Below are 16,892 nucleotides of genomic sequence, written 5' to 3'. Positions count from 1 at the left end.
AACCCTCGTAGCTTTAGTTTTAAGTTTGCGTTATAATTATCACCACTATATCTTACAAATCTAACACTATACCAGACAATCAATAATAGTAATTTATTACCTATTTTGAATAAATCATTTGACTTTGACTTTGACTTTGACTTTGACTTACTACCCTACAGGCAAAGTCGTTATTCCGGTACAAAATACGAGTAGATAATAATATCATGGTTTTACTAGCTCTGGTGTAGCCCAATACTTACTTAGTTTGTTTTTAATTTACTGCATAGTACCTATTCTTCGATGAATGATATAGTAGTCGTACACCCGTTCCAGCTTTCAGGTGCTTGCATTTTAGATTACAACGTCATCTTTACTGATTGATTGATATATCAATGTATACTAGGTAAACAGCTGTACCCGCCGCGCAGTTGAATCTAAAAACTTGAGATTTAGAGTATAGGTAGGTATAAGGTAGGTTTTCTCTGTGACGTAGTCCCCCACTAAGTACGGATTTTCAGTTTCACTCGTGTAGTTTACCAGAACAAATATTGGTAGGTAGTAGGTACTTAATAAAACGGCCGACAACAATCAGTCAGTTTATTATACAGGCTCGTAAATTAGTTTGAGAGGCAATTAATTGTTGGTGAATTAATTAATTTACACTGCCGCAAAAGTTTGTTGTATTTTCCGTAAGCTAAATAGAAGAGGTCCCAAAATGCCATTCTGTCGTGGTTTATTCTACGTTCGAGATGGATGTTGGAGTCAATCACCATGTAAGGTCTGGCATCGGCAGTAACGGGGCTCCATATTACCGGTAATAATTCGCTTGTCCGTGGCGTGGGATTCCTAAGACATAAAAATCAATAGTAAAATTGTAAAGTGGTAAGTAGGGTTAACGATATAAACTTTAATTTGGTGCATAGTAACGTTTTTCAATGATCTACATTAAAAGTGAGTAGAAGAAATACCATTTGTAATTTTTAAAAACATTGAATGTAGGTCAGAAACCACTAAAATATAAAGTGAAATCAACCAAAAAAAAAAACACTCAGAAATATTCCATCATCATCATCATCGTCAGTCTGTAGACTACCATTGTTGGACTGCCTTTCCTAATGAGTGACACCTCAGCTTTCATCATCAGTCACTTCTCACCACCCTCGTCATAATAAAATGTTCCATAATAAAGTTGAAATTATATCTTAATTAAAAACTAAAAACTTAAAATTTTATTACTTACCCAAATTTTATGAAATTTCCCCACAACGTTGTTATACGATCACTTATCAATTGATTGTTGTAATTCATTTCAACTTTAGTATTCAGCATTTGGAACAAGAAAGGTAATTCTTCTGAATTTCCAGCACCAGTTTCTTGTTCATTTTCAACGAAACTAAACTCGTATTCATACACTGGACTCGCATTCTCCTTTAGTAAATTAGTGATTGTTCTCTGCACAGGATGATTGTACACTATATCGGAATCAAAGATTTCCAAATTCGATTCTACTAGTTTTGAAACAGGCTCATCACCGATGTAGAAGCGTTTTATAATTCTTACAGCTTCTTCTAATTGATCTTCATCGAAATTAAAAATATGTCTAATTACTGCGTCAAATGGATCGCCTTTGAAGTAATCATCACCATAAATGCTTGATAACTTCAAGTTTTCTCGACTCGTGTGTCCAATTAAGATTGGTGTATTACGCACTTTTCTCTGATTGGTCAGCGAATATGGGTCATTTTCAACGAAATTATCGATCCCACTAAAAGATTTTTCTCTGCAAGGTTTCAGTTGCAAATTCAGATCCACTGCAGCAGCAGTAACTAAATCGTGAGACGCTTGTGTAAGGAAACTCAAAGCTTCATCATTATTTGTTGTATTTAAACCCAAATATCTGGCAATTTTGATTGCTGCATCTACATCAGCCTCGACAAACGTTCCAACATTTTGAGGGGTACCGCTCTGTGCTATAACTTTGTTAAATACTTTTTGTTTGTCCGAATATAGATGCAGTAAGGCAGATGTTGCGCCTGCTCCTTGGCCAGCTATCGTTATGTTATAAGGGTTACCACCAAATGATGCGATATTTTTTCTAATCCATTGTAAGGCTTCGTATTGATCTTTTAATCCTTGATTCCCTGGCACAGCCGGAATATCAAGACACATAAAACCGTAAGGTCCCAAACGATAGTTGACAGTTACCACTACAATGCCTTGTTTCACGAAATTGTCTGGACCGTATTCTCCACCAAAGCCCACACCAAAGTTACCTCCGTGTATCCATACTAAAACTGGCAGAGGATTTTGTGAGCTTGCGGTTATTGGTGAGTATATGTTCAGTCGTAGACAATCCAAAACTTCAGTACCCAGGGACAAAACGTTGGGATCGTGAATAGTTAATTGGGGACACTTAACCTGTCCGTAGTAAGCGTTATACACATTTATTCCGAAACCTGGGTGGGGTTGCGCTGGCTGAAATTACGTGAAAATGTAGATATATTAATATATAATTGGTGAAAAGTAACAATTGAGGGCTCACTTTAATGAAATAAAAATCTTACACCAAAAGGGTTATTGACATCCACTAGAGCGTATGGTATTCCTAGAAACGATGAGTAACTTCCATCGCTTGATTTCGTACCTCTCACCAGTCCTTGTCCTATTATAACAAGTGGATCTATTCTATTGTAATATATACAATTAACACTAATCACTAAATATGAAACGTAAAATAAAGTAACTTTCATTTTTAAAGAGCCATGAGATTACAAACAATATTAGGCAAGTGCCACTTTCGTGGACAGCTTCAAGAATGCGCTATCTATAAAGAGTTTTGTGATAAGTAGTCAGATGAACTTATCTGTCACACCTAAGATCGATTTTCATCTCCGTTATCAAAAGAATTGATGATTGTTGTAAGTAGGTACTCTTGTGATGATTACAAAGGTATCGTCATTGATAACCAAAAATGATAAGCAGACTTTATTGATATTATTAAAAATTACATAGGTATCGACGCAACTAATATTTCCTAAAACAACCCGTGATATAAACTCTGGTCTTTACCATCCGTCCGCGCCGTGTCCGTTGCCGCAATCGATGCACGTTCTTTTACTCCATAGGTTAGGTTTCTTGAAGCCTCAAGGTGCTTGTGTCCATGCATTGATGTTGTCTGTTCTTAGTCATTTTACCGTCATAATGTGGCTAATTCCATTGTACACAATCTCTAAACTAAACTAAAATGGCATGTCTAAATCTAATGCTATCCCTTTCATAATGTTGCTTGGGGAAAAGGATGGCACTAAATTTAGACCTGTTAATTTAGTTTAGTTTAGAAATTGTGTACAAGAGAATCGGCCCCACTCTACACCCAATATGCAGCCACTGTTGGACATAGGCCTCTTTTAAGTAGCGCCAAAGTAGCCTTGGTTAATTAATTGAATTTGATTTCTCATAACAAGTAGCTGGTAAAGTTGATTGATAACATAAAATCATAACCAAGTAGTTGGTAAAGTAATACCATTTTTATAGGAAGGTACCTCGTATATTAACCGGAAACATGCCGAGGAATATTGAGGATGTAGAGATACTTACTTGAAAAAAGCTGTGATGGTGAAACTATATCCAAGTACCTAATTACCTCCTCATCCACCAGATCAAGGGGCTAATATGTCGTACATACTCTCTTCTCTCTAAATCCATAAACTTAGTTCGTGTGTTTGGTTTCAGCTCTACTCCTCCTGCTGGGAGTGCTGATCGGGGCATGGGTACTATACGGAGTGCTAAAGCTCATCATGTCCAGAGTGAGGCGTTCAGCCAAACTGCGCTATGGAGACAAGGAGTTAGCTATACAACAGAGATTGCGAGCCTTGGACACATTCAGAGGGTAAGTGCTTGAAGGTCATTCCAAAAAACCTTTTGCCTAAATGCGTTTAAACATCGTAATAACTACCAGAGTGTTCTGCAAAAGTACTTGTAAGTATAAGAAGTACGTACATCATAGTTTGAAATACCGACACACCAGCAATCCTAGGATACACCTACTTACTGACTCAACCAGGCAAAATTCGTTTTACTAGCTTAGCATCACAGAGTACTAACTATTACGGAAGTAGATGTAATTATTTGTAAAAATTAATAAAAAAATTGCTCTCGCTACTTTTACGGTCTATTACGGAAACCACCAAAGTTTTGTCCATCCGATCTTTCTAGTTTCTATACGTGGCTGAGACGTGAACCCTCAGACACGAATCTCAACGCTCTGGAAATGTGGTGCTATGCTCACTGGACCTCACATTCGTAACAACGTCTCCATACTCAAAGAGTTAGAAATAAATCAGAGGCTTTCGTTGCTTGTACTTGTGAATGCCCAATTTCTTTGGGCACATTACGAGAAAGAGAGGTGTCATCGAACACTTCCTGGTACAACGTGCAAGGTCGAGTAGAGGGCACACGTCCACGTGGTCTTTCCCCGACTAGATGGATACATTCCGCAACACTGTCTCTGTGTGCACGTAATGCCACCAACAGAAGTCGCTGAAGCCGCAGTGAAAGAGAGTTCATAGCCACAACCACTCTTCCAAGAGGAAAGATTGGGAAGATCTAATGATCAGATGTTTTTTTATTGAGTGTACCATACTATTTTACCGCTAATTCACTAAGGCATGACTGTTCGTCAGAAATATCACAACTCACATTCAACATTTGCTTGAAAAAATTTGGCATGTTGTTGGTCAGCAAGGTTCGCTGTCCTGAACCACCAGTTGTCCTATTTATGCCTGAAAAATGAAAAAAAGAATTGATTTTTTCCTCTCCTTAGGATTGCAATAGTGTTCATGATATTCGTTAACGACGGAGCCGGTGGATATTGGTGGATGGAGCACGCCACTTGGAACGGTTTAGCTGCGGGAGACCTGGTCTTCCCGGCCTTCCTGTGGATCATGGGGGTCTGCATCCCACTCTCGGTTAAAAGCGCCTTCGCTAAGGGCGTGCCGAGGTGGAAGATTGTTCTACATATTATCAGGGTAAGTTTTTGTGGCTATAGTCAGTAACCGAACTATTTTAGCTAGTCTAGTGTTAGGCCAAAAATCTTTCTGCTCTTGGCTAATTTTCTTATATTTATATAGTACTACCTACTCTGTGGCTAATACTACATAAAGCTTTTAATTCCGGCTTTTCACTGGCCTACAAGCCACGGCGTGGCGCGAAAGCCTGAAAATTCCCCATGAATGGCGCGAAACAAACATCCACTCTCGTTGTAGGAACTTTGACATGCTACGGTTTGCGCCGCCTGAATTCAAAGGCTGTGAAGAATAATTTATTTATCAGGTTATTTTATACAAAATTCAAATAAGTACCTACCTAACGTAGATTTCTTATTAGGTACGTAACATTTAACAAAAAATCCCTAGAAAACCTCTAGAAATCGCAGTTGTATACCGGACACATCAATAAAAAGCCAACAATTTTTCGAAACTTCACTTTGCAGTTTTTAATTGGGTACTTAATCTTTTCAGTGGATGATTAATAGATATTAAAAAAATCAATGAGCACATTAAATATATAATATAACTACATATTTATCCAGTTGAATAAAATGGGGTAGGTAAGTTTTCAATATCAAGGGAGGCCTTGGCCGTGTCTATAGTTACCACCCTACCGGCGAAGCCGTACCGCCAGGCGATTTAGCGTTCCGGTACGATGGCGTGTAGAAACTAGAGGCGTATGGGTTTAATGAAAACTACCGTACCCTTTCCAGGTTAGCCCGCTTCTATCTTAGACTGCATCATCACTTACCGCCAGGTAAGATTGCAGTCAAGTCAAGGGCTAACTTGTATCTGAATAATAATAAAACAACTTCCGTTTAAAATATTACGCATAATACTGACGTGGACTGACGATATTCACGGGCCGCTGCGTTTATGTAATAAACTGGTTCTGAAAGGTTAACCGACTCGTCTACCCTTATATTGTAAACAAAATAAGCCGTTGAACCAGTACGCGAATCTCGTCCCGTTTGCGCTTATGTAATATAAGCGGTTACTGCGGTGCACTCCGGTAATGATTTATCACAAACTCCTCTCATAATATCATCGATTTGAGAAAGTACTTACTCACTTTCTAGAAAACGGTAACGTTTACCAGGAAATTGGAGTGGTAATTTGTAACCATCAGTTTACAGTCATTTTGCAACAAATCAATGGCAGATTTCTCATCACAATAATTTAAAAGTAGTGACTTCTCCAACACTCTTCCTAGGTACATAATATATTACATATCTTCTATAACATACTTCTGCTTTAAATATTATATACTTACCTACGCGAAACGCCACAGCTATATTACACAAACTTACATGCTTAAATTGTGTACATGAAACCTCAGGAACAATCGAGCATATCAGGTGGGCAGTGGCGTGCACATAATTCGAAGCTAGGGTAGGCAGTTAAGTTACCTTTTTACTGAGTGTCATGATGAAAAATGCGGGCGGAGCTATTTCAACTTGGGTAAGCAGTGCTTTTATGCCTCTATGAACTGCTCGCCACTGCAGGTGGGTTAAGTATAGGGTGTAATTAATCAAGCATTCCTACTTCCGTGGGTGTAATGGTTCAAGAGCCCGTAAAAGCCTTACCTAAGTCATAGTAAAATAAAGGTTCTTAGCAATTAAACTACAGGAGGTGAAAACATTTAGCTACCATGAACCCTGAGTCGCGACGGCTTTGAAGGACTCTAGAAAAATGCATAATAATATGTTGTGAAAGATTTTCTTATGGGGGTCAAATGGGGATCGAAAGGTTGTTTCATATTTTTGAAACGTGGAAAAATCGAAATTCGATGCAGACAAAGTTAATGGCTGCCATTAAGTTTATTCATCTTCTTTCATTTCTTTTGCGGTTTAGGTGAAGCTACCTAAAATATTCAAGTCGAACAGTCGTACAATAGTTAGGTACTTACATTATAAAATTTCGTCAACCTATTTAAATTCCGTATTTACAATCAAATGTCTCACGCAAGTACCTACGCGTGTTTCATACAACGAGCGATTTTAACTTTTCGCAACACATTATTATTTCATTGGAAATTCTGCGCTTGCGTGCATACTATCGTGCACTCTCACAACTACCCTTGGCGATTACGAAGCGATTATTTCGCATCGCCTTTCATCCATTACATTATTTGCTGTTGTAGTTAGAGATGAGAGATTACTTTCTTCAATGTATATCTTACATAGGTAATTTGGAGACGGCAGCGACGGATGCATTATGACGGTCATCCATATTGACCTAGAGAAATGAGTGGACTTGCCTTGGTTTGACTTTGATTGGGTAAATAAGGCTGGTCTGGTTATTTTAGACTGACGGTATCAAGAGAGATTCTTGTTGTATCTTCTCGGTAGGAAAGGCATTTCGAACCGATGCGATGTGATGCTCAATTTTCGCTCGAGCGTTGCATAATTAGCAACTAAGCTCGGGTCAAACCACACGCGTGCAAATTTTAAAAATAAAGCCGGATTAAACGTAGGTACCTACTGTTGGTTCGCACTACGGTAGGTTCATGATTTTAAGTAAGGCGGCTAGTGTTACACATGAAAATGCTTTTCAAGTGATTATTCACATGCTCTCTGTGAAATGATGGATATCACTACTATGTAAAGTTTTTATTTATGTTGTTGTTTTTTTATTGTAGAGTCAAACAAATCATTTACAGGAATTTGTTTCCAGCGTTCCTTCATGATGTTCCTGCTTGGCATAAGTATGAACACAATCTACGGGTCGAACATGCTCGGCGAGCTGCGGATATTCGGCGTGCTGCAAAGGCTGGCGGTGTCGTACCTCGTCGCCGCCGGATTCTACGCGCTTACCGCGCCCAAGTATTATACACCGCCGAGGGTGAGTATTTATTCGGTCAAACTGGCTTAAACTGAGGAGAAACCCGCATTACGCAGGAGGAGCCAAATAGCACGTTTGTCTAGACTCTAGATCCTCAGTATATGACGCACGATGAGTGTATCCAGGCAGGTCGATTCCAGAAAACATCCATCAATCATTATTACACTCGCAATTGTTGTGGTTGGCTAAGTTTATGGTATTCTTCCAATCACTCATACACATGTAAATTCAGCCAATCACAACCATTGATATTGTAATAATAATTGATGCAGTTTCTCCGCAATCAAATAGTTACCTAGTAGGTGTTTGATGGGAGTGATGTGCGGCCACAGAGTTTCGTACACCGCACAGGAACTGCAGAATACCCTGAAGACATAAAGGTGCTTCAATTTTTATGAATAAAAGTCGTAGTCTATTGCCAGGTTTGTCTGCAGCCGACAAGTTCATTCCGCTCTCCCTTATAAGGCCAGTCGTAGGTATGCTCTTCCGCTATGCGATTGTTTTCACTTTTCCCTCAATGGATTTTCCTTGTGGTATCCACTCTTTCAGGGAATAAGTGACACAAGGAGTGGCTAATCCACATCCACTTGTGACGTCATGTTTTATATCAATCCAAATCATATTATCATGATAGGCAAAAAAAGACTTTAGGGTGCATTGCCACCGAAGCGGAGGACAGTGCAGCTAAGCGGAGACAAGTAATTTCGATTAGATTATTAATAAAAATATCGTTATCCAACTAAAACCTGATTGAGTCATTTGAACACATCTCCGTTACATTCCACATCAGTTGGAACGCACCCTTGCGGAGATATCATCATCATCCTCCTGCCGCACTACAACTCTTTGTAGGCCCTTTACTGGCCTCCTCCACAGTCTTCTTCCCTTTATCGCGGTCTTTCGTCTCCTTCTACATACTCGTATGTTAAAGGTGATCTGGAATTGACTTCTATGTCGAAATTCATACCAGATGATTTTTTAAGCAAATCCAACGATGAACCGTCCCCTTTTTTCCAGGCTTGGGAACACCCCTGCAGTCAAAACAGATCTTGATAACTATTGTATTCACCACAACACAAAATAGTTACGGAAATATGCTTAATTATGATGTTTCCAGGGTGCATGTGGCCAAGCCCTGAAAGATGTTTTGTCGTGCGCTTGGTGCTGGGTGCTGGCCGGCGTGCTGATCGCGGTGCACAGCGCCATCACCTTCATCATGCACGACCCTGACTGTCCCACGTGAGTATTGCTATTCGTAATGCTACTAAGTATAATAAATCTATTCTGTGACGCAATCTGCTAAGTATCCTCTTCTGTTTTTGTTATAAATTGTTGAAACTGAAAATCACATATAGTTTTCATATATTTTTTATGAAAGCTAGTCTTGCTAAATGGCAATGCCTTAGAATACGACAGTGGTTTTGAAATTACGCTGCGCACGCATGAAACATTATAAAGGTTCAAACGCATTTGCGCTGCGCCGCGAGACGCGGCTGCGCCTTGCCCCATACAAACTCATATAAACTATGTTTGCCGCGCGCGCTGCGTCACTCAAGTGCGCTTTGCTGCATACAAACTCTATATGCCGCGCCGCGTCGCGCAGCGCAGCTCAAGTAAGTTGTCCCTGACCGTAGCGCACGTCATATAAGTACTTAGGTTGTAAAATACTAAATAGCTGTTTTTTTTTTGAGTGGATACCTAGGTCCTGGCGGTAAACATGACGAGTGGGTGGCGCCGAACTGCAGCGGCGGTGCGTCGGGCTACATCGACCGCTTGCTGCTGGGCGAGAGTCATCTCTATCAACACAGTGACGCAAGAAACGTATACGGTGGACCACCGACGGACCCGGAGGGATTGTTAGGTACCTATTAGTTTATTGATGCCGATGCCATCGGCTGATAGTTAAAGTAGTTCCTGTTACATTGCTCGATAGCTCGGCATGTATCGATTCGTCATCGATCCACGATCGATAGCTTTTTAGGAAGAATGGACCAAACGATCGTCAAGAACGCGAACGGTCGGTGGATCGATCATCGATAGTGGATCAAATTATTGTATCCATCGATCGATAAGTCAAAGTTTCCTGATCAATGGTAGGCCGATCAACATCGGTAGAATGGATGTAGTAACACCCAAAATAAGTAAGGACATACATGTTATAACCCGTGGATCACCGATAATGTTGGTACGGATGTGGGTAGATGTCTTCTCTATAGAATGTTTCTCTACATAATCTCAGACCAATGAATAAAATCTACCTGGTCCAAGAGCATAAGTTAGATAGGTACGCCTTGACCAGCCATGTCCCCAGTGGCGTGCACAGAGTTCGAAGCCAGGGTAAGCATTAGTAAGATAGGCCTTTGATACACCTTATATAGACCTACTGAATGGCAGGTCATAAAGAAAAATGGGCACTGGTCATTTCAACTAGGGTAAGCAGTACTTTTATGCCTCTATGAATTGCACGCCACTGCATGTCCCTGAGTGAGCAAATATTAAATTAGCTCCATCATGTGTAAGCGGTGATAGCCTAGCTAGTGGTTATGATGACGGCCTCATAGTCGAGGTTCGATCCCGGGCAAGCACCTCTAACTTTTCAGAGTTACATGCGTTTTAAGCAAATAAGTAGGTATCACTTGCTTTAACGGTATGAGGAAACCTCATTCTGTGAGGAAACCCCTGCTCAATAGTGAGCCGGGCGATGGGTTGATGATGATAATGATGATTATTATTATTATGATTTATGTAACGTAACGTAATATTAATAAGAGTAGGTATTAAACATCCATTATTAAGTGTGTAGGCGTGTCAATGTTATAATAGGTTTTACTGTCATAGATTCCGTGAAAAGAAACGTTGCATGAAGGAAGCTTTACTCTGTGAAAAGAAGCCATCTTGGATTAGCCGGCAGAGTTGGATTTTGACAGACACGCGTAGGTTGTCTGATTCAGAATTCACTGTAGCCTTTTTATTAGAATTCAGATTAGCTTAGGTAATTCGAGATAGGTAGCTTTTAGCGTGAATAATAATGATATTTAATTCTGTGATTGTGATAATGTAGAATGTTTGTGTTAAATCGTAACCTTAAAGTAATTCTAACCTTTAATGCTATCCGGTGACTTTGTCTGCAAAGCACTATTAATAATGTTCGCGTAGTTGTTAGACGAATATGGAGTATTAATTATATTGGTGAATATTAGAGTAATTCGTGAGTTAACGGTTGGCTCAGTGGATAGATTATTATAATGACATCCGTTAAGGTTATTTCTGCAAACGCTAGTAATTTAGAGTGTAATTGGAGATATACCGGCAGTTGAGATAATAATTAGTTTAAAGTGATAGTTTAGTGTGATAGTAATTTGCAGTTAACTTTGATAGTACCCGCTTTAGAAACGTATAACCCGTTTGGTTAAGAATCATTGATGACTCTTGTGTAGGGTAGACACTACCCTACACAAGAGGTAGGGTAATCAGACAATGAGTTTCCCATTAGATCGAATAGCTTGCATTCTGGTGGTTTCGAGGAAACCGGGCACGAGCTGGCGATCCCTTGAGTGGGATTCGCGTAGGTATAGTGTGGCGATTGCATACCTGGATGATAGTGTTCGAGGCGCCGTAGCGCACGATGCTATGGCGTTCGGTATGTAGACGCGCATAGAGTGGATAAGGTAGAGCTATTGCGATATTGCGAGTTAGTAAAGAGGAGTCAAAAATATGATCTGGTTTAGATAGTGAGTGTCAATGCAATGATTATTTTAAGAGTGTTCATGAAGTTGAGATTGATGATTGAGCTAGTCGCCACGCGAGTTTCTTGCTGGCTCTTCTCGCGGTAGGCTGTAGCATTCCGAACCAGTGGTAAATTGTCTTTAGATGATCAGATAAAGAAATGGCTAGTGATTTGATTCAGAGGTTGCAATAGCAATTGTGCCCTAATCACATGATGCGATGATGCTATGATGATGATGATGATGATGATGATGATGATGATGTTGAGATTAGGTTAGAGTGAGGTGAGGGGTCGCTGTGAGGGGTGGTTGGAGGCGACCTAGGTAGGGTTAGGTTAGGTTTACCTCGTTACCTTGCGTTGATAGTTTCCCTGTGCTATACATGAGAGTTTCCATGATAATAATTGAGGATAGTCCATGTAATTTGATAACACAAGAATATCGTTAGTTCACATATGCGGCCTGGTTCATTTTAAGAAAGTAAATCCCGACTCATCCAATAGGTTGTTTAAAGTGCTGAGAACTAATTGTAAAGATCATTGATTAAAGTACCTAGTGGGTAATTACTACGTTCTGATACGTTCTGATGTCGGCTGAGGATTAATAATAATAATTATCGGTCATTCTCCTTCCTATTTCTGATGTACGTGCCTAGCGCGCCTACAAGTGTTATGATAACAAGAAGGCCGGCTAATTTTGGTTGTTTACTTTTCCTCCACGCTTCGGAAGCATTTGTTTTTTCGTTGAACGCGGATGTTAAATAATGTTCGAACATTTGTTATAATATAATTTAATTTAATTTAATTTTTTATTACACTTTAAAGAGCTAGTAGGTAAAATGTTCAATTTCTTGGTTTGCTCAGATTTAGAAAATATAAAGATACTAGTTGAAACCAGTAAAATGCAGGTCAAAATTCAAAACATGAATGTCATCTACTGTCTCCTTACTAACTTGCGCATTTACTTTTTAGGGTTCCGTACCTCAAAAGGAAAAACGGAACCCTTATGGGATTACTTTATTGTCTGTCTGTCTGTATGTCTGACAGAGAAACCTATAGGCCTACTTCCCGTTGACCTAGAATCTGAAATTTTTTAAGTAGGTCGGTCTTATAGCACACGTAAGGGGAAAAATCCGAAAACCGTGAATTTGTGGTTACATCACAAAAAAAAATGTGTTCATAAACAAATAATTTAGTATTTTCAACTTTCAAAGTAAGATAACTATACCAAGTGGGGTATCATTTATGAATAGGCTTTACTTATATGTACATTCTAAATCAGATTTTTATTTATTTTTCTGCATCATAGTTTTTGATTTATGTGCAAAATGCAGCAAATGATAAGCATTTCCAACGTAACTTAATTTATGATTACTTTGTAACTACAATTTTGGTACATGAAAAAAAAAATGTCGAAATAATACGACTGCAGTACGGAACTCTCGGTGCGCGAGTTTGACTCGCACTTGGCCGGTTTTAAATATTGATACCTATCTTCATTGCTAGTACTATCGAGATAATTACGATAAGAAAATTGACAAGATTCCCAGACGTTTCCGTAGATAAATATTGCTGCATTTCATAAATATGACCTCGCTTCGATAACATTTCTTTAGACCACACCCAGTGATCATACAGTACGCGGCCAAAAGTGATGAACATCGATCTTTAGAAGGAGACAGCAGATTTGTAGAGCACTGTCTCGGTCGTTGAGACCGAAAAAGCGTCAGGGTATGAGTGACAGAGACAACGCTCTACAAAGATGAAATGTCATTCTAAAGGCCGATATTCATCATTTTCGGCCACGTACTGTACCTACGAGTAGGTTGGTCTTTAATTTTATTTCAATTTGATGGTTAGGTAAGTAGAATAGTAGGTACGCGACAGTCGGATGGCAATCGGGGTATGGGGTAATCGCTCACCCGCACGTCACCCGCGTTCGCCCGCACTGAGTTAGCGCGGGGGCTGTGTGGGTGTGCGGGGTGTTTCCTCCCAATTGCCACCTCGAATTGTAGCGTACTATATATTGCCATATAATTATTATATTGATACGTCATCGTCATCATCATCATCATGATCAACTGACCGCCAGCCCGCTAATGAGCATGGGTTTCCTCTCAGAATATTGGTAAAATCTTTTTTTGGACTGAATGACTGACTAGGGTAAACAAGTAGCTTCTCTTGCAAAAGTCTATCTTTTTTACCGCGAACTTACACTTAAGTAAATCATAAAATTACTTACGACTTACGAGTGAAAATCTGACTCCAATGCGCCTGGCAAATCGCGTCGCTGGCGCGTTTCTACTGGGATTCTGCGATTTGTTTATCTTTCAAGTCAGCTAAGGAAAACTAAAGTGTTCATGCTTTCCCTTATTTTCAGGTTGCCTGACCTCAGCAGTACAAGCTCTGTTGGGCGTGCAAGCGGGAGCGACGGTGTTGCTGCAGCGGTCACACAAGGCGCGCGTGTCTCGCTGGCTGGCCTGGGCACTCGTCTTCGCGCTGGCTGGGGCTCTACTCGCTGGCTTCTCGAGGGAGCATGGCGTGGTGCCTATTAACAAGAACCTGTGGTAAATATCACCAAGTTGCTACAGCGGTCACACAAGGCGCGCGTGTCTCGCTGGCTGGCCTGGGCAATCGTCTTCGCGCTGGCTGGGGCTCTACTCGCTGGCTTCTCGAGGGAGCATGGCGTGGTGCCTATTAACAAGAACCTGTGGTAAATATCACCAAGTTGCTGCAGCGGTCACACAAGGCGCGCGTGTCTCGCTGGCTGGCCTGGGCACTCGTCTTCGCGCTGGCTGGGGCTCTACTCGCTGGCTTCTCGAGGGAGCATGGCGTGGTGCCTATTAACAAGAACCTGTGGTGAATATCTTAGTGTTGCTGCAATATTCACATAAATTTCGTTTTACTGACCGTTATTTACTTCATCATCAACCCATCGCCGACTCTCTACTAAGCATGAGTCAACTCTCAGAATCAAAAGCTTTGGCCATGTCTACCACACTATTCAAGTTCAAACTGGCAGACTTTACATAGGAGGACATAATATAGGGAACTCTCAGGCATACAGTTTTCGTCACGATGTTTTCCTTCATCGTTGAAGAAATTGATATTTGATTGAAAAAAATGCCTCTATGCCCCTATGCCCTAATGGAGGCATACATTCAGCATGCTTATTACCGAGATACAAAAAACTAAGAAGATTATCCTATCTAATCCAATTCATCAGTCTTTCTGCGTCCACTGCTGGACGTAGACCTTTACAAGAGCACGCCACCAAACACCAAACAAACACGCTTCCCGCCTCTTTCTTCAAGTCATCAGTCCAGTAGACTGGAGGTCGTCTTACACTGCGCTTACCGGTACCTACGCGCTCTCTAAGAAATGAAGAATATGTAAAAAAAAAATTCGTTCTCTTTTGCAGGTCTATGTCTTTCGTTCTAGTAACAACAGCGGTTTGCCTCGCGCTACTCAGCATCTGCTATACATTCACGGACGCGTGGCGCCTGTGGGACGGAGGACCCTTCAGGGCTCCAGGGCTCAACGCTATCGCGCTGTACATCGGCCACTCGGTGTGCGCACACCTATTCCCCTTCCACTGGAGAGTGCCAGAGATGAGCACGCATGGAATACGCCTGGTAGAAGCGGTGTGGGGAACAGCGCTGTGGGTTATTATTGCTCATATAATGGCGAAGAAGAAAGTTTTTATCTCACTCTGAGTTATAGTTATCCCAGGTGACCGTGGGGCAGTTTGCGTGAATAGTAAGCTCTTGCGGGTTTTAAGGAATTGCAAGAAAGACGCCCGGGTGTCTCCTAATCAAGAGCGTCTGCCAAAGGTCATTGGACAAATTGAGCAGACGGACGCGCCCGCTAGTCGCCCCACTGTCAGATGGACCACAGCCTTATAGCTTCTGTTGCTTTAATACTAGGTACCTAACCACTCGATGCCTTTAATTATGTTCATCAAGGATATTTATTTATTTAGGACACCGATTGTATCATAAAGTTTCATACATTAGTTCGAATTTCGAAACAGGGATAGCAACGTTATTTATAGCATTGCTATATTATAAAGCTTGCTCGTCGAGCATGTATTTACGTGGAGACCCAGCCTAACACTGCCAGGATAAAGTGCTACTACACTTTTCATCCAAGATTTTAATGTCCTGACCGAATCCCGCCTAAAAAAGGGGGATTAAACATTTAATATCCATATTCTCTAATTCATAAGTTAGTTGGTGCTCTTATTTTGGTGCCTTACTTTAACTTAGGTACAACGGCTTGCAAAGTTATTTAAAATTTTTAGTCATTCACAGTAGCACACAATCGAGCAATAAAAAAAACTGCGTGACTTAAAAATTGAATAACTATTTTGTAATGTCTATGTCCATATTGTACGAAATAGACAATTAATTTGACGTGGCGTGATTTGAGAAAAGTATATAGGTCATAGAGATATAGGTATTGTAATTTTGTTTTTAAACATTTCAACAAGAAATGTGAGAAATGTCGCTGTAAAATATGTGGACTAGAGACTCTTCAGAGACAACAAAATCTAAATGTAATATTACTTAGGTCTATAGTTAAGAGACAGGGTTGTCGACATTGTAGATACTTAAAAGATTTAGATTAGGAAGTAATAGGATTTTAATTTAAAAGAAATAGTATTTTTAAACTAAATCACAAAATGACAACCCTAGTTTAGATTTTTAACTATAAGGAACACTGTATAGTCTTTGACGACACACACAGTAAATAATTTTACACAAAAGACTGAAAGTTATTAAAAAAAGGCGTCCTAATTAAGTCTAAGAAAAAAAATTCTAACTAGCGAACATGCAACTGTCGTGCAAAATACGTAAATTGCTTAGCTAAGTTTGTTATTCTTCTACAATATATATCTAATTATTGTATTGATAAAGATCTAGTCTAAATTAAATATTTTATACCTTTCAACTATAAAACTATTATAATTTGTAAATGTAAAAAACATTAAAGCGTGCTATTAATAAAAATAGTGATGATTTTAGTGCCTAGGTACCTACTTTGTTATTTTTTAATCCTATTCTTTGAGTTGAGTAGGTACTCCCGGGACGCGAGGGCCAGTTTTCATCCAAACGGGGCGGAGCGGAGATGGTTCAGTCGACCAATCAAAAGCCTCAATAGCTCAACCGGTAAAGGAGTGGACTGAAAACCGAAAGGTCGACGGTTCAAACCCCGCCCGTTGCACTATTGTCGTACCTACTCCTAGCACAATCCTGACGCTTAGTTGGAGAGGAAAGGGGAATATTTGTCAT

General features: G+C 40.1%; 2 protein-coding genes across 2 annotated transcripts in view; one reads left to right on the top strand and one right to left on the bottom strand.

Moving 5' to 3' along the window:
• Window positions 1–16,653, top strand: part of Hgsnat (Heparan-alpha-glucosaminide N-acetyltransferase) — a 28,334-nt gene extending 11,681 nt beyond the window's left edge. The window contains exons 4-10 of the mRNA XM_034969813.2: window positions 3,715–3,871; window positions 4,805–5,009; window positions 7,707–7,874; window positions 8,992–9,113; window positions 9,566–9,735; window positions 13,979–14,165; window positions 15,020–16,653. Of these exons, the coding sequence (XP_034825704.1) occupies window positions 3,715–3,871; window positions 4,805–5,009; window positions 7,707–7,874; window positions 8,992–9,113; window positions 9,566–9,735; window positions 13,979–14,165; window positions 15,020–15,314 (1,304 nt within the window). The 3' untranslated portion in view covers window positions 15,315–16,653. The remainder of the gene's footprint in view (window positions 1–3,714; window positions 3,872–4,804; window positions 5,010–7,706; window positions 7,875–8,991; window positions 9,114–9,565; window positions 9,736–13,978; window positions 14,166–15,019) is intronic.
• LOC138402434 (esterase FE4-like) lies at window positions 582–2,762 on the bottom strand. The gene is made up of 3 exons (XM_069499054.1): window positions 2,547–2,762; window positions 1,223–2,457; window positions 582–828 (listed from the first exon to the last, which is right to left on the bottom strand). The coding sequence occupies exons 1-3, from the start codon at window positions 2,730–2,732 to the stop codon at window positions 600–602; spliced, it is 1,650 nt and encodes a 549-aa protein (XP_069355155.1). The 5' UTR covers window positions 2,733–2,762; the 3' UTR covers window positions 582–599.
• Window positions 16,654–16,892: the final 239 nt, after the last annotated feature.

The sequence above is a fragment of the Maniola hyperantus genome, chromosome 6, assembly GCF_902806685.2.
Source record: "Maniola hyperantus chromosome 6, iAphHyp1.2, whole genome shotgun sequence".
In the NCBI taxonomy this organism is placed as follows: Eukaryota; Metazoa; Arthropoda; class Insecta; order Lepidoptera; family Nymphalidae; genus Maniola; species Maniola hyperantus.
The sequence above is the reverse complement of the archived record's forward strand: the minus strand, read 5'-3'. Positions and strand labels throughout refer to the sequence as shown.